The following is an 18,661-nucleotide window of genomic DNA, read 5'->3' as shown; positions in this document are numbered from 1 at the left end:
GGGATACTGGGAAGCAATACTGCAATGCATATCAGAACTTACGGGCCAGCTGATGCCTAAATATGCCTTGCTGTGTCTGTTGGGGCTAATCACCTGCTCGAAAAGGAAAAAAAAAGTGTCTTGAGTTACTGACTCAGCATTGCTGCTTGCTAAACGGTGCACTGCAATGCCATGGAAGACTAGTGTGGCACTGACAACTGGAGAATGGTCGACACAGATATAAATATGGGCCCAAGCAGAGATCAACGTGTTTGTGTGGTCCCCGTAGTCAAGGAGATAGAGACCCGTGCTACCCTGAATGTGACATTTACCTTGAAAAATTGGAACCTAGATCAGACACACACACCCTGTGACCAGCAGGTACACTGTAGTGGAAGATCAGAGATGGGAATGCGCATGGGAGGTTATTATGTGCTCAGATAGGGGCCAATAGTTGAAAGGAGTGGCATCCATGGTATGATTTTAAAAACCACTCTGAAGCTTCACTGGCATCCTTAACTGTTTCACTACTCCTATAACACAGTGCACTCGAAGGGTTATTGTTAAACTTAAAGATGGCATTGGTCACAGCTTTTTAAACTTATTTGACTTATTCCATACTGGTAGAGTGTTCTGCTGCATCAAATCATATTAATTATATTGCATCAGTTTTGCCATAAAATGCATCATGAATTCCTTCACTTTGTTAATCTTTTGTTTTAAGTAGCGATGATAACAAAAAGGATTATTGTACGGACTGCTGTATATTACATTCCTCTCTTTTGCTGGTTTGTATGCTCAATTCACTTATGTTTCTACCTTATTTTGTTTTACTAAACGTTCTGCCATTGGTTGCCTGTCAAGGCCTCAAGGTGATTGGGAGCAGAATCTGTGTAGATCCCTTGGAAAGCACTTTTGACAGACATACTGCCTGTTTCCACATGCTTAGTAAGAGCTTCTATCAGCTACTGTATGCTAGTTTACGGTTAATATTCTTTTCCACATGTCTTATAACACACATATAACATTTTGACACATTCCTATGTAGATACTGCTGGTTTTCATTAGCAAAGCAACAAATATCGCTAGTTTCCATTTGCCAAGAAACAGTTACAGACCGTTTTTACATGCCCATTACAGGAGTGCCCCTGTTTCCGCATGCCCGGGAATGCAATGTCAGTTTTCACTTGTCCTGCTGTTGATCTTGCAAGTTACCCAGCAACCGGTGACAAATGTTTCTCTTTTACCGCATGCCCGAGGTATGGCTTATCAATGATCACATACAGAGTACAAGGTATTGTAAAAGTGGTGGTGGTGAAACGTGTGGTTGCACAAAGGCCTGGGAATTATCCTGATGAGTTAAATGTTTGTAGGCACAATCTTCCCCCTAAAATGTCATCCAACCTGTACCCATATACATTCCACTTGCCTGCATGCCATAAGCTACCAATAACTAGCTAATGTGGGGCCAGGGGTAGATCTAAGGCATGGGGTTTTCAGCCAAGTGTGACCTAATCATTTCCAGCCCCTGGCTCGAAGATCAACTTAGCTTGTTCCATTCAGAGCTGAACTGACAGCTGTGTCATTTTAAATGTAACTAAAGAAGCCATTCCATGAATGACGTCACAATAGCTCTCATAATCGAGGTGACATCAAATAAAGGGATATTTTAGAATGTTTAATGGTGGTGATTGGAAGGAAATCTGCCTTTTCTTCGTGGTCACCTCAGATTTTTCGCCTTTGCTGGAGCCTATATTTGTCTCCTGGCTTCATAACTCCATGCATTTTACACCTAGTACCAATACTAAAGTGCCTCTGCTCCCCCTTTAACTATGGTTGAACTGGCCCATTTCTAACTAGTATAGTTAGCCAGCCTGTAACTCTGTAATATATGGTGTAAAAAATGCATCTGGACGTGAAAGTTTAATGTCATTTGTGGACTGTAGAACTCATTCTGCCATCTGCCAGTGTGACAGGAATAACATAGATTTAGGCCTACCACTGTAGCCTGACTGCCACAGTTTAAATCTGCAGTCTTACATGTTAAAATAACCATATGGGCAGGTAAAACCCCTCCTTTTAAATATTATCAAGTCACCAATATGAGAGTCTTGTAGACCACAACGAAGGATGCATGGTATTTAGAAGTGGAACATGTAGAAAATTAATATTACCATGTCTCACAGAAACCAGGCCTTAACAGCTATTTTCACTGTGACCTAGCTGTCTTATGTAGAACCCCAAAGTACAAAATAAAATACTAATATTGAGTCCTGGGAATGGGCAAGCTAGACAAATAATGAAACCACTATTTTATTAGTTATTACATTGCGTAAGTCAGTTTAATAATAAAATATTAAAGAAAAGAAACTTTTAGAAAATTGCCTTTTACCTGCCTGAACTGTCAGATGGGTAATTAGTATACACCTATACCAGCTCTTAACCTGTCCTCAGCCTTGAATAAGTGAGGGACAAAGTGTGAAACGTCTCCCAAGGGCAAACAGTAGGCTGACTTCAATGAGCAGAGATGACTCCTCTAAACTCCACAAAATATGTAGGGTGGGGGCTGTGGGCATTATTTATGACACTAAGGGGGTTATTCTAACTTTGGAGGAGGTGTTAATCCGTCCCAAAAGTGACGGAAAAGTGACGGATTTACCACCAGCCGTATTACGAGTCCATTATATCCTATGGAACTCGTAATACGGCTGGTGGTATATCCGTCACTTTACCGTCACTTTTGGGACGGATTATCACTCCTCCAAAGTTAGAATAACCCCCTAAGTGTGGAATCATGCTTGACATGTCTGTTGAACGACATTTAGCACCTGGGACATTTTTGAAAGGGGGAGGACAGGATAAGCTTTGGATTTATGGCGTGGTTAATGAAGGACCTTGCTTTTGTTCTACTAGACTTCTGTCTCTGGGTTTGCTGTTGGTACAGTGCCTCCTTCAAATTGGATTTTAGTGTTAGATGTGGGAGGACACTAGGATTACCATAAAACACACCCTGCACACAAACGCACACATGCCAAGGCCACAGAACCCAAGTCCGGTATGACCAAAGATTTTTGCCATCTTGAAGATCCTTGAAATAATGGCAATTTGGGCCTGTCTGCAGGAAGGCTAACAGGAACTACTGAAAAGGGATAGTGTTGGCTCCAGGTACTTTTACCCAATTGGGTAGTCAGTGCCTCTCACAAGTTGGCAAGGTTTAAATGTGGCACCTCCGGGCACCCACCTCAGAATACTTTCAGGACTTGTGGAAGATCAGGAGAGGGCTGGTCCTGCTGTCTATGACCTGAAAGGAGCCCTGAAAGAATAGACCTGCTCTCTGTTGTGCCCAGGACAAAGAACTGGACTCCAAGGGTCAGCTGGTTGACCTGCTTTGTGGCCACAGAGAAATCACAAGCTGAAAGAGGCCTCTTCCTGGAAGGGCAATTGGATCTGGACTGGGCACTGCTGCAAGCCTCTACCTGACACCCTATGCCTCTCTGCAAGCGTCTACCTGACACCCTATGCCTCTCTATGTACCCCCCTGATGTCTTCGGGTTCTTAGACGTGTACTCCTGTGATTGGTGGGACTTAAAAGCCTAAGGGGCTTATTTATATTTGGGCGGTTGGCTTATCCTCCGCCAGGCTGACAGAGTAAATTACTCCATCGCCCTGATGAAGATGCTGACAACTAAAATTTTAAATGTTTGTCGGCCAGACGGACATTTCAAGCATTAACAGAAACCGGTGTCAAGACAGTTCCTGTCAACGCATTATAAATTTTCTGGACTGCTCAGTCAAACATGATGGAGCCGTCCAGCAAAGTTACAATTCTTTTGTCATTTTCAAAAAAGAAAACCCTAGAGTTAGATATTCTTTTTGTAAATTTAAAAAACACTGTCCCTCTTTACCATGGGAGTTTTCTCCCCTAGCAAGGAGGGTAGTAAGTATTTTTCAGCACCCCTTCCAAGAAGGTTTTAACTTGAGGTGGCAGGAATTGAAAGACACCTTTATCTCTGTCCATCTAATTTCCAATTACCACTGCTTCGTTGGACCATTGGAGAAGTATGATCACGGCAGAGATGGAGTAGTATCTGCCGTCATCAAACTATGGTCCGTCCAAACTAAAATCAGGCAGGTGGATCATAGTTTACCGGGGAGGGAGCTCTGCTGCGACTGAGTTCCCTCGCTGCCAAAAATTAAATTGGGCTCTAATTCAGATGGTAATATCTTTGACCAGAAGGAACCTGGTTTGTGTATCTGACTTTTGCTCCATTGAGGTCAGCTTCAAATTGCACCTAGGTCTTGCTCTACCGTGACCATGAACTACCAATGCTGCTTTCTGCTTTTTGTGTTTTTGCTTATTGCATTTTCTCTATTGTTCTAATTCTGTTTGGAATTCGTATTGTTTTTTCATTTTGACTTTATTACTGTTTGTGTGCTGCAGAAATACCTTACACATTGTCCTAAATTAATCCTGTGTGCCGTGTGCTATAGCTACCAGGCAAGTTGAGCTCAGGTAATATAGTGACTTTCAGGGATCACTCTGACTGGGGCTGTGACTGTTCCTTCAGTTGGGTAGTCACCCACCCCAAATAATAATCCAATTCCTTATACAGGTGATGCAGGACTGGGAGACCTAACTGTTCTTCTTTCTTCAGTGAACAGTCCTTTATAATTGTTTGCCCTGACAAGGTAGGTGGTTCTCATGGTTCTACCGCTCAGTAGCTCCTCAGGCTATGTTCCATACATATGTATTTAAACTCCTATGTAGAGCATTTGTGTTCACATATAGAAGAGCACAAACAAATAAACCATAGGGTGCGTTGATATGAGGATGTGGATGACGAAAAAAACAGTTTGACTTTTATCCACCGCAACTGTGACTCGAATCCTCAGACCTTAATGTGGCAGAGTAGCTAAGACAAATTAGTACCTGACAGATTACCTGAACAATTAACTTGTTTCATAAAAGACACACTGAAAGTTATTAAATACTCTAATCAGTCACTCAAATAAAAGTATGAATAAGAGAACTTACAGCATCAAAATCTAGCGGATCCTCCCATTTTCTTCTGTCCACTGACCCCACATTCGCCGTCTGCCATGAAATAAGACGGTTAATCAAATAATAAAGAAATATAGGAAATAAACGTACTTGTGTCTCATTTACATAAAGCTTATCAACCTCCAGCTTTCATCTGTCAAGCATAAGAAATGTAGGTGGTTGCCACATGTGGACTCACTGTCTCTGTGGGTTACTTACTGCACCACATCCCTTTTGGAGCAGAAAGGTTTAACCTTGTCTCTTAGCTGTTCGTCTTGGAAATTTCCGATTATAGGACCTAGAACTCTTTGCCTCCTTGCAAATAATAGCATTTTTTTGCTTTATTAAAAAAAACTTTATGGATTGCCTTACAAACACTGCAATATATTCAATATTACCAAATACAAGCTACAGATATGAAAGGAACCAGCACACACTGGTGAGCTCACCAGTTTAATTCCTTAAGACGCCCCCCAGGTCCAGGCAGCAACTGCCTCACCTCACCTGTAACAACAATGTGATGGATGAAATGCTTGAATTAATCTCCGCCACTAGCAATTGCTCGGGCCATATCCCTATCCATCTTTTTTCGCCCACCATGCCACCTCAGTTTGGATACAGCCATATGCAAATCAGTCTTGACCAGCTCCAATGGGAACAGTGCAGCCCGAAACGACAAGCTAGTTTCTCCCTAAACCGAAATACAACCAACCTAGGACCGGTTCTTCCCTGATAAGAGCTTATCAGCCAGTTATAGCCTGATTCCAGAGGTTTACTAAGCAAGGGACCCATGTCTGGGCATACCAACTGCACTTAGGGCATCAACTGCAACAACAACAGGGTGATGGATGGAATGCTTAAATTAATCTCAGCGACTAGCAATTTCTCAGGCTGCATCCCAATCCATCAAATCAAGCCATTCCTGGCTGAAGAGCCCTTATAAGGGATAAATTGGTCCTGGGTTGCTTGTGTTCTGGTTCAGGGAGAATTTGGTCTGGTCTTTCGGGTTGGACTGTTCCCATTAGGAGCAGGGTTAAGACTGGTTTGCATAAGGCTGGGTCCAAACAGATGGCATGGTGGACAGAAAAATTATGGATTGGGATGTGGCCAAAGCAGTTGCCAGTGGCTTAGATTTATTCAAGTATTACATCAACCACCTTGTTTTTTTGTATCTGATCACCTAGAACCCGGGGGTCTCCTAAAGGATTCCATCGCACATTCTAAATTCCAATACATAAACCAATACACCCCCTTCATACATAAAATAACAAAACACATCAAAAGAATATCATAAAAGAGAAGCTAAATATAAAAATGACATTATGATTAATAAGCAGATATATGCTCATATCTCCCCACAACAATTATAAAAATAAATGTCATTTTATCAGGAACAAATGATACATTGCAACCAGGATAATTGAGAATAACACAATGTCAACCTACCAGTTACATCATAAATCCATGAAGAGAAAATAAACATGTATTGGCATCAGACAGAAATGCTACAGATGACTACAGCTAGCAATATATGACATCACAAAGTCTTTAAATATTGATGGGTTGCCCTTAATCCTTTAAGGACGCTGACCAGATCCATACGCTTTTGTGGATTTTTCACATTTGTGGTAATTCTCACCAAATTTAGTGCGTACATACCAAGCCAATTAATCTGGAACAACAGACATGAAAAATGTATTCTGCACTTCTCCATTCTCTAATACTACTACACGGTCTTAGACATCTTTGCCATGTAAAGGGGCGGAGTACTGTGAAAACCCTTTCTGCCATAGCCTGTTCTTTTAATCATAACCCAGTCACGCACCATTATGCACCGGAATTGTTTCCCCATGGTGCAGTACTTGTTCTGAACTGCATGCCTAACGTCAATAACGCCTTCAATTTTATCAAAGTTTACATATTTCCTGCCCATACACTCCCTGTTCAATATGGAAACCACTACTCTCCCTGTCAAGAAAGTAAACAATGATGTCCCAGTACTGATGTGTGGAGTATTTGCAGTGCCCATAACATATCCTTACTAACAGACTTCCATCCTAAACCAATAATTAATGTCAACTGCAACTGGTCTTTTACAACACAGTTAACTCTTTCTACGAGTCCATTGCTGTAGTGATGATACAGGGAAGTTTTAACATGATTAACGCCAAGTGATTTAAAAAACAATCCTTCAATTCCCTGACCCCCAAAAGGGTGCCTTTATCAGTGGCCAACTCCTCTGGATAACCATGCCTTAGATACACTTCTTGAAGAAAATCAATGACATCACTTGAATTAATAATATTTTCCACAAACGTTATTTCAGGTCACTTGCAGAAATAATCTATCTAAACGGCAGCAAACTTGGGCATACTATCTAAAAGTCTAAATGGGCCTGAAATGTTGAGGGCTAATTTGTGTCAAGGAGAACTACCGCAAACTACAGGAGAGACAAGACTGGATGGATGCTGCTAACTGTGTGTTTGTGTGTTGTTACTAAGAGTGTATGTACAACAATTTCTGATGAAATGTTCCAGTACCTCAAAAAAACTGGGCCATCAGAAATCCTCTATTAATCTGCTCTACAAAAGTGGTGTAACAAAACTTGAGGTGGCCCCCTGCAAAGTACCTGGAGGGGGCCCCCTCCTCCAGTCAGGGACCTGCTTCCAGTGCACAATATAATGTGCTGAGGCTGCCCCCTGGAACTCGGGGGGGCCCCCGCACTGCGGGCTCTGCGGGGGTCTTTGTTATACCACTGTGTGGCATGTTTGCCCAGATGCCTCTTGTGCACTGACATTAGGACCTTGCTGCGAAGTCCTCTGGAACCACCAATTAACCATCTGTGTAGCACACCCGGACAATCGACAATTCACTAACTACTCTTCTATAACAAACAGAATTAAATTGCAACCAGTGGTTAATTTGTCAAAGAAACATTGTCAGTACCCAAAGCTCTGCTCAAAAGTCCGCAGCCGGCGTTATATATGGCGCTGCACCGAATACAAAGGCTGGGCATTCTGGAAATTAGCTTGTGCCTCTTTAATCAACTATCAAACAACCCCCCCCCCCCCCCTTTATCTGACTATTGCAGGTTCGTACTTTCTACTTTTGTCACATTTTTTCCATCTTTCGTTCTCCTCCTTTCCGCATTGTGCATTTTCCCTCTCTTGCTCTTGGAAAGTGTCCAGATGAGGAAAAATAAGGATCTGCCCCCAAAAATGAGTGCCGGTGGTCTCCACCAGCAACCACCGGCTCAATTTAATCACCTCCTGCAACCCGTTAGTGTAAGGTGAACCTTGAGACAATTACCTCAGGAATGCCTGCTCATCACTGTCCTCCACAGCGCTTGCTTCCACTCTATCTCAGATAATGCCCCTTTCATGCCAGCATCCACAAAACTAATAGCAAAGGCTATTTCAACATTATCAGGATACAGCCCTTCAGCATGTTTCTCACATAGGGGTAATCTAGATAAACAATCCACAACAAACCTTTTCGCACCAGAGACATACCAAAGTGTGTACTGAAATTCCTGTGGTCTATACTGCCTAAGGACAAACCAATTCCCCAAAACAAAGTTTTTAAAATACTGGGTTCCCCAACACAAGAGGAGATTGCAGGAATGAGCTGATGATCGGATTCTAAGCTTATCTCCCATAGGAGCCCTAAAATTTTCCTTTTTTTTCTTCCTATGTATTGTTGCATGTTTGATTGCACTCAACTGGTCTATGTTTGGACTGAACAAAGAGAATCACTACAGTCCGCCTCTTTTAAGGAAGTTGTCCGATGCACAATCTTTTTAAACTGCTTTGTGGTGTTTTTAAAGTAAAGCACCATGCATTTTACTCTATTTTGCTATTTATACTTTTAACCCTTGGAGGTGCTTCATGAGTCAAACTCTATGTTTATCCAAAGCCAGATTACATAGGGGAGCATCACTCTTTTGTATAAAAACTGTGTGAGTTGGATTTTTGTGTAGCAGTATTAAACTTTGTTTGTTGTGTAGAAATGATCAGAAGCTTTTATGGGGCTGTGCATGAAGGCACATGAATTTATGAACTTATGCATTTTTGTGATCATTTGCATTGTATTACAATTAATTATGTTTTTATTACTCCTTCTGTGTAGTTTTATGAGTGTATAGTTTTACTCTGTGCGTTAATGGCTTGAGAATATCCGAATAAAGACTATTTGATTTTATTTAATTACTGGGTTCCCCAACACAAAGTAAGGGCTTCTTTCTCAATGGTAGAGCATGTGGATTTCACACCACTTAAAGCTCTGGAAGTAAAAAGTACAACCATTACTCATTTCTTCGCATCAATACTACACCCAGTCCTTGGTTACTAGTATCAGTAGTGATAAGTCTATTAGTCCTAGAAGGGACCTCAACTGATCTTTGTTGATAGGTTTAGATCCACTTTCAATTGTTTTCAAAATTTTGATTTTAGACTTCAGTGCCTTTCCCTGAGACAAAGGGGGTCATTCCTACCCTGGCGGTCATAGACCGCCAGGGTAGGTGACGGAGGAAGCACCGCCAACAGGCTGGCGGTGCTTCCGGGGGCATTCTGACCGCGGCGGTCCCGCTGCCCCAGGGAATCCTCCACGGCGGCGCTGCAAGCAGCGCCGCCATGGGGATTCCGACCCCCTTCCCGCCAGCCTGGTTCTGGTGGGAACGGGTGTCATGGGGCCCCTGGGGGCACCTGCAGTGCCCATGCCACTGGCATGGGCACTGCAGGGGCCCCCTAACAGGGCCCCACATTGATTTTCAGTGTCTGCGTGGCAACTGCACCCGTCGCACAACAGCAACTCCGCCGGCTTCCTCGTTGCTGGTGCTTTCCCGCTGGGCGGGCAGGCGGCCTTTTGGCGGTCGCCCGCCCGCCCAGCGGGAAAGTCAGAATCACCGCGGCGGTCATTTGACCGCGCAGCGGTGTTCTGGCAGGGGAACTTTGGTGGGCGGCCTCCGGGTTAGAATGACCCCCAAAGTGCCCTAAATAATCCAGTCCATGATGAAGAAATGTACATGTGTCCTTTCTGAGACTACGGTCACTAGCACCAGTGAACTTTAACACCATCCTTATGTTCACATTCATCTTTTCCAGAGATCAAAAAGTCATCTTGGAAGTAGATGACACAATCTATATCCGTAAAAAAAACTGTTCATCAGTTTCTGAAAAGTAGAAGAAGCTGATGTTAAGCTGAACTGCATTTGAAAGTAACAATATGCTCCCTCACGTGTTTCAAAAGAAGTTAGGTGCCTGCAGTCTTTGCATACTTCAAAGTGATGATAGGAAGCAGACAAGTCCAGGAATGTGAATAATACTGTTACCTTCAGCATAGCGAACATATTCAGTAGTGGTTATCGATCATACCCAAATATTCAAGTTCAGGTCCTGCAATTCAACATAAAGTCTCAAAGACTTGTCTTACTTGCATGCTAGAACTACAGGAGCAAGACACTATGAACCCTCAATGGGTTTGATGATTCCCAATCTGTGCAATGTTTCAAGTTCTAACATCGGTACTTTTCTCAAATTCATCAGGACTTTGCGTACTTTGTGTACATGCTGAGCGGTGTTGGAAACGTTTATATTTTCCCAAATCACTCATTGAATAGATTGACACTGCTGGAAATAGAACTAATTAACTTCTATGCAGACACAACCAATGGTGTTCCCACCATGAAAAGGCTGGCAGAGAACAAGTTTGTAATACACAGGGCATTGCTGCTTGCGACGCTGTCCTGGCGGATTAGGATCTCCGCCAACACCAGTCCACCGGGATCCAAGATCCTGGCGGAGATGGCAGTTTGTTATGTGGCGGTCGTAAGACCGCCACACTCTTCATAAGGGCCAAAGTCATCTATCATTTCTCCAGGCATTTGGGCCCGCTGAATAAAACTGTTGTGCTCCAAAATGGTGTTCTTCTTCAGGTTGATCTCTTACACAATGTCTTGATAATGGATTCCATCACATCCTGCTTCTCAGTCATAGCACCACCACTAATAAGCACATTTCAAACCTCTAATGGAAGAGTTTTTAAAAAATCTTCTCCCTGCTGATATTAAATTGTACATTAAAAGTGCTTTGCTTTTTTATTCTTAGAAGTGAAAGTGTCTCCATCAATAGCTTAGAGATATGCCTCAAATACTTCATGCAATTGTTCCCAATTAAGGGGAGGAGTATCAGGATCATGGACAAATGGAGGCAGCAGAGACTATTCTCTCCATGGTTATTAGTAAAATGAATGGGTGTTTGCTGCCACACTTATAGTCATGCCCGACCAATGAAAGTAATGACTGCACCAAAAGAAATAAGCCACCCCACAGACTGTAGGAGATTGAGGTTAAGTCACACTTGTGAACAAGGCGTGCTTGTCACTGATGTTGTAAGCACTGTTTCAGGTACTGGAATACGGTGTGCCTCTCACCAATGCCTTTGTTAGACAGATGATTTACCTTATGGCCCAATGCTCCAAGATGGCTGCCAAAGTACATTTAGCATTGGTTACCAGTGGCATTGAAGCTCCATTGTACCCAATGTAAAATTGTGACCCAATGTAATCCTATGGAAACCTACTCAAAGCTTTAAGATGGCTGCCAAGTGTGGCATGCAGTGTGCTTTTCACGGCAAGTGGAGCTTGTTTTGTAGCCTTCAGCACATACCGAAACGATTGCCGGAGGTTAGCGTGCAGCTTGCAGCGGAAAACGTTTAAAATAAGATCACCTGACAAGACTTCACTGAACCTACACCAAATGCTCCACACTGACCACTGTTGCGTAGCTGCTGCCCACTCAGAGACCCCGCGCAAACAAAGGAACACCAAGTAGTCAGGCAGCACTGGGCAATAATGTTTACTTAATGGAATGTGACCAGACCTCGTTGCCACTGAAAGGAAACAGCACACACACAGGTGAGTTCACTGGGTTATTCCTTATGAACCATCAGCCCCCAGGTCCACACAGCAACTACCCCACCTAAAACCTGGGCACCTCCCTAAGAATTTCATTCTACATTTCCAATCCTAACACATAGCCCAACACAATGTAAAAATAATCATTGGAAAGACAATACCATAATTATACACATTTCCTGTTAAAAGCTTAAAACAGGAAAAAAAAAAAAATGTGCAAAAACTACCTGAAATTCATTATGCTACAGATTTTATAATACATATAATTAAGGGAAATCACATACTAATTTTTTCATGAAATGCCATGTACTCATGCTGACCCAGAAAAATCCACAAATATACATCATATCCCTTTGAATACTTTTAACCTCCCCTTATTACTGTATGAAATGTTCTCTAAAGCAGCTGAATTCAAAGTTTTCTGTATCTACAATTTGGCATTTAGTTTCAACTTCTTCCAGTCCTTTATCACTTAGCTGTTGAGGCTCCCACTTCTTAATTTTCGCCCCATGAAACACCCACGGCTAAACCCCTCCTCCTCCCAAACCACGTTCTCCTCCCACCGCTCCTAGGTCAGGCTATTTTCATCTAAAGTTTGGGCCCTCTGTGCTCAAGCCTTCACATTACTTTCTATCCATAAAAGGTATCAAGGCCATGTTTGTGTCTTTTCACCACAGACTGCAAATTCTAAAGGTACCCTGGTTTGTGGACTCCCCTGTATGAAACCAAGAAAACAGACAACCTATAGCATTTAAAAATAATAGGAAAAAATGATGAACAAGAAAGCTTATAGTGTTTGTTTCTAAAAAATAGCATCAACAAACATTTTGCAGAGCGAAGATCATATTGGACCTGACCCTCTCTGCAAGGTCACCCGCAAACATTTTGCTGTTTACCCTCCAGTTTTTGCTGAATTTGTTTCTGTTGGCCTTATGGTTCTGTGCACTTTACCAATGATAACGAGTGCTAAAGTGTTTGTGCTCTCCCTCTAAAACATGGTCAAATTGGTTTATATCCAACTGACATATTTAATTTACTTGTAAGTCCCTTGTTGAGCGGTATACCATATTCCCAGGGCCTGTGAATCAAATGCTATCAGTGGGCCTGCAGCACTTATTGTGCCCCACCAGTCAAGTTGCCTTTACAAACATGTCCCAGGCCTGCCACTGCAGTCTGAATGCAGTGTTCCACTGCCATGTTGACTTGGCATTTAAACCTCTTTGCCAAGCCCTAAACTCTCCTTTCATTATATATGTCACCCCTAAAGTAGGCCCTAGGTAGCCTATAGTGTAGGGTTCTGGGTAAATAAAAGGTTGGACATGTACTTTTAAGTTTTACATGTCCTGGCAATGAAATATTCTCGAATTCGTTTTTCACTAACATGAGGCCATAGAACATTGGGGATTCCTTATTACATTTAATTCACTGTAATTCCTGATCGAGATGAGGTAGATATGTCATGTTTGGTAATTATGGAATTGTAATGATAAAACCCCTTTTAATGGTAAAGTAGTTTTTAGCCATTTTAGAAAGTTGGCATTTTCCTGCATGTAGCCCTTTGTTCCTGTAGCCTGTCCTGGGTCACATGACTGGGTGTAGCTGACAGTTAGACTTTGTGAATTCCTCAGAGACAGTCACACAATAGTGGGAGTAGCTGAGCCTCAAAGGGCAATTAACTGGATTGACTGGCGCGGAGGGGGGGGGTAGAGCTGAATACAGCTCTACTTGCACCTCAATAGGCTGTGTCCTATCCCGTCTGAATAGGCCTAACAACCCTGTATTGTCACTGCTGGGGCTTCAATTAATTGCAGGGAATTTGATTAAATCCTGCCTAGGGGCTGTATTCTATTGGAGAACCCTACAAACTGAAATGTAATGCAGACACCACCAAAATATTTTCTGTCAAAATTCTTAGGCAACTGGGCAGACCTTTTGGTCGGACCATACCTCCTTGCCGGGCCCTCAGAGGCCAGCCGACCTGTTGAGCCCTTCATCTTCACCTGCACCCACTACTTTCAGAAGTGACTCCAATGGCTTCTTTGCTGGCCTTCTGTTTAAAGCAACAGGGACATAACAGGCTCCCACATTCCTGAACCCGCACCTAGACCCAGCCTGAATCAGTCCTGAACCCCCGAAAGGTTTCCTTCCACTTCTGTACTCTTTGTTGTAGTGCTAAAGTTGCCAAGATGCCCATTTTCCAAAACTGTGGACAGACAAAATCAGGCCAAACAGAACCAGGAGAAGACCGGAACCAACCTACACGCCTATCCATCTGAGGTGCATCGCTGGTCGGACTGACTTTGCGGTGCTAAGCTACATTATTTTCTGCAGCAGCAAATCTGTTTCAGTGGTCCTTTGCTAAAGGGGTATCCAAACTTGAAGAACTGTCTTCGGCTACAGCCTTCTGCTTCGCCCTTCTGGAGATCTTCAACTTCCATCTGGACAACTAAGTCCAAAGATAAAAATTGTCGCTGCAGCTCTGCTCTACAGCTATCTGAGGGTGATGCTCCCTCCTTGGACACCTCTGCAGCCTTGTCCCGCTGAACTTCAACCTTCTCAGATGCTTTTTCTTCCCAATTTTCCAAAGGTAAGCTCTGACTGAGCCTATTCCACTGCTGTATCCGAACCACACTCCATCGCGTTCAGCCTTAACTTTTGACTTTGCCCCTGTCTTACGCAACCAGATATCTGCATTTGGCGCATTTCCCCTTTAAGCACTATTTTGAACCTTAAACTTTAAAAATTCATAACTCCAGCTCTACTGATTGAATTATTGTCCTTTTGGTTTAAAATAATTTATTAATATTTACTATATTTTTTCTAAATTGGTTTGAGACTTTTCTTGAGTTGTGTTTTCACTTTATTACTCTTGTGTGCTGCATAAATATTTTACACATAGCTTTTAAGTTAAGCTTGATTGTTTTTTGTGCCAAGCTACCCAGGGTTAAGCAGAGATTAATTTAGTGATTTTTTGTGGTTCACCCTGCAAGGGATTATGGCTTTGGCTCGACCTGGACTCACACCCCAGTCAATCAACCACCCAATGTCGCACAATCACCATTTTCCCAGCTTTCATACAACCAGTGTTGTAAGAAAAATTCTTACAACAGTTTTTGCATTTTTTAAAGTTGTGGTCTATATTTCTAATATGTTGTCGGTTCTACCTACTTGCAGTTTGTGGTGGAAACCTAGTGAAAATCGCAAAAGATATACATTTCTGAAAATAGATAAAAGTCTGAATTCAGAAAGGTGTAACTTGTGAAGATCACTGATGGTTTTCGCAAAGAACATTATTTAAAACAACAGCAAAGATAAAAATATTTGACATCGTTTTCATCAGTTATTTTTTGCCTCTGTGACCAATTTTAAAAATAATATACAGTTAACGTCCGTCGGTCACAGGTATATGTAGGATTTGTCAGTTGTCCAAAGCATACGCAATACCCTGTGCTAATAAATGAGCTGCAACTCATAACGATATTTCATGGTGTAATGACTAAGCAGCAATTCATACGATTCCATCTAATGAACGATAAATGGGTAGGAATTAATTTTTTTAATGAGCCCAAGATACTTGGTACGAAAATAGAGGTTATTTGTACAGCTCTGAATGTATTGACAATTAAACTATCATGTGATTCAGAGGGCATTTTGCAAAATGCAGTATTTCTTGCACACTGGCTTGACAGTCAAAAAATTGAGAGAAATTCACTAGATAATAACAAATGTTCTACTATTCTGTATTGCCACACTTCTTCTAATGAAACAGTGCCTCACTTGTGTGGCTGTGTCTATCACAAGTGCAAGCCCCAAAGCTCAATTTAGTGACATCATTTTTTTGCCATGAATATTGCCCCATTTAGTGAATGTGGAGGGCTGCTATATTTGGTCCTGGACTTGGCTGCCACCCAGAGACAACTATTAAACCCAGACACTTCTCAAAACTAGATACCTGGAGAGTCCAGGGCCGTGTGACTTGTCAAAAGTTTCTTTTGTGTGATTGTTCAATTTGAGTAAGGTGCTAGATCCTGTACCACTTTTAGGGTGGATCTATTATAGCTAGACTAGTACAGTGACGTCTGTTGAAAAATTAGAAGTAACAAACAACCTGGGATGGTTTCTTGTAGAGTATCGCCTGTGTCTTTTTTGTGGTTTGTGGTGTTCAAGTTCGTAGGTAGAACTGGTCTCAATCTGAGTTTGAGAATTAAAATCTTTAGCTATATCCAGTGTAAGGTACTTAGGTGGTGGAAAAAAGATATGCAATTGGTTGTGTAAGCCATAAACGTGTTTCACAGTGCAGTTGATGAACTGACCTATGTGTTGTTTTGATGTGCAGTGAGGTCATATTGTAATTGTTACAGGATTGGAGGAAGGGAGCCTGGAAAGTGTTTTCTCATAGAAATGTAGATGTTAGGAGGGCGGAGGGAGTGCTAGGGTGGTGTCAACTGATGTGATAATTTGGATGAGCAAGGGCTGATGAGACGTTTAGAAAAAGACAGTGGGTTTATTAGGAGTAGCAGGTCTGGGGGTTCCCTACGTGATGGGTTGGTGTTAGGGGGTATTGATAACAAGTGATCAGAAAGAAATAGCTAAGAAATAGTGTTCTGCAGCTGATAATTCAGCATCTATTTGAAGTAACCAACAAGGATGACTGAAGCAGTTGGTTTCCTCACAGAAATGACCAATGGTACCAGGGGGGAGAAAGGTAGTCAGTGTGTTTGTTAAAAAACAGTGCAATAAACTGTATGCAGTTGAACTTGTATGAATGACTTGCTGGCTTCATTGTGAGTTCAGATGGTAGTTGTTACTGCTGTAGGAGGCATGGACTGGGAACATTTATTTTACTCCATCATCAACTTATAGTTCTACATATTTCCCTTTTTAGAGCAATAACAAGAATTCCTCTGCAGCCGCAGGATGAGAAAACTCTAGAACCACATTCAGGTTGATTCAATTATATGGGATGCATTAGAACATTGTTACATCTATGTAAATTATTCTCAAAGACAAGCAGACAATTTTCCCTATTACAAAAAAGGCAAAGATGTAGGGTCCTTCTCTTTTCCTACAACAGCTGTCACTGGAGCCACATCGATTGTTGATTGATATTACTAATACATTGGACTCCTCTTTGGGGGTTCTGTATTTTGTTACTTCTGAGGGAGTAATGTCTCCTGTCAGTAAGCAGGGCTTCATATTAAAATGTACTATGCCCCAATATGGCATATCAGGAGAGGAAGGTGGTAGTACCAAAAACAATCCCGTCACAACTGGCTTAAATGAGAACATTGGTTTCAAAATCGGTGTGGTGCTAATATCACAAAAGTAAACTGTTTTGTCGATTCTAATGCTCAGAGTGGAACTCCATGTCAAGAAAATCTTTAACTGTGCTGACTTAACATTTCTTATACGGCTTAAATGCTAGCACTCTGGCAAACCATTTGTTGCAGGGGCCACATTTACTTGCAGTGCCTGTACCTTGTTTTTCATCAGTTTGGCAAAGGAAGACTGTGACAGATGTGACAGAATGAACGTTATTACAGCATCTACAGTGGCTCTAGTCATGTCACAGACAGGATGGTCATGAAGCAGATTCTTCATCTAATGACATTGGAAAAGTGCCTTTCTCCTTAGTAAGAGGAACAGTGCTATGATATATGTTCAGAACCACTGGCCTCAGTACCTCAGAATTGATGAGGACCAAAGGAGGACCTTGACCAAATTCTAAATAAAGAGTAGAATCTAGAAGGTCTGGTCAAATCTACACAACACTTTTTAGTTGAAAAAGAAGCCCTCAGTAGGAATTTAGGGAAGAACTGAAATCCTGCTCAAATTCTGAATCTGGAGGGTTAATGATATCATCATAATATGGAATTAAAGGGTGGAGAGCCAAATGTCTTTTGAAGAAAGGCATTCCCAAGATGTATGCCTTGTAGTAACGGTACAAAATAATGTCAGTATAATGAAGCGTCTCTTCAGCTTCTTTTTGTGCCTTTAATATTTATTGGCTTGTGATGCCTGCAAGGTGACATCAGGATGAAAAATCTTTTTTTGCACTGCTAAGCCTTTGAGGAGTAGGAGATTTTCAGGCATCTGCCTCCAATTCAAGTCGCTCTGGGTGAAAACCAAGTTTTGCGAAGAGATAATAGACAAAATCTTATGTATTGAACAGTACAATAAAATCTATGGGCCATTCAGTCAAGAAGATTATCAAGCTTCAAAGAACAAACAAACATTGTCAAAGTCAAATGGTCTTGCCTTTAGAAAGTACAAATCTACTGCTTTTTCCAATGCTTGTTTGCAAAATATTGTTTAAAGAAAGAAAAGAAAAAACATTCAAAATGCTGGAAGAAATGCAAACAAATACTGTAAGGGATTTCAAAACTACACCCATGGGAGAGGCGTGGTTAGGGGCAGCATGAAGACATCTGCCTAAATGCCGAGCTCCGATGCTGCGGCCTGTGAGCAGAACATTCTGTCCCATTCTCCCCAGAGACAACAAACCCCCCACTACATAGTGGACCTGGGACAGGAGCCCATCATGCTGCTGTGACGGCTGAGGAGGAGGCCTAGAGAGCCAGCCTCAAGTCACAGTAGAGTGGATGGGCAGCGGCGAAATAAGTGTCTGCCATTGTGGAAGGCCCACACCAAGCCCAGGAGGACTGCATGGACTGCTGTGAAGAGGCCCAGAGTGGGCATCTGGTGCATTGTGGGAGAGGGGCTCTGCCA

General features: G+C 42.2%; 1 protein-coding gene across 1 annotated transcript in view; it reads right to left on the bottom strand.

Annotated features, from left to right (window-relative positions):
- The window catches only part of LOC138300886 (putative oxidoreductase YteT), a 1,004,722-nt gene that overhangs the window by 862,707 nt on the left and 123,354 nt on the right, over nucleotides 1–18,661 (bottom strand). Inside the window, exon 4 of the mRNA XM_069240740.1 lies at nucleotides 5,015–5,074. Within this exon, the coding sequence (XP_069096841.1) occupies nucleotides 5,015–5,074 (60 nt within the window). The remainder of the gene's footprint in view (nucleotides 1–5,014; nucleotides 5,075–18,661) is intronic.

Source organism: Pleurodeles waltl, chromosome 6 (genome assembly GCF_031143425.1).
Source record: "Pleurodeles waltl isolate 20211129_DDA chromosome 6, aPleWal1.hap1.20221129, whole genome shotgun sequence".
Lineage (NCBI taxonomy): Eukaryota > Metazoa > Chordata > Amphibia > Caudata > Salamandridae > Pleurodeles > Pleurodeles waltl.
This window is presented reverse-complemented; position numbering and strand designations above follow the sequence as displayed.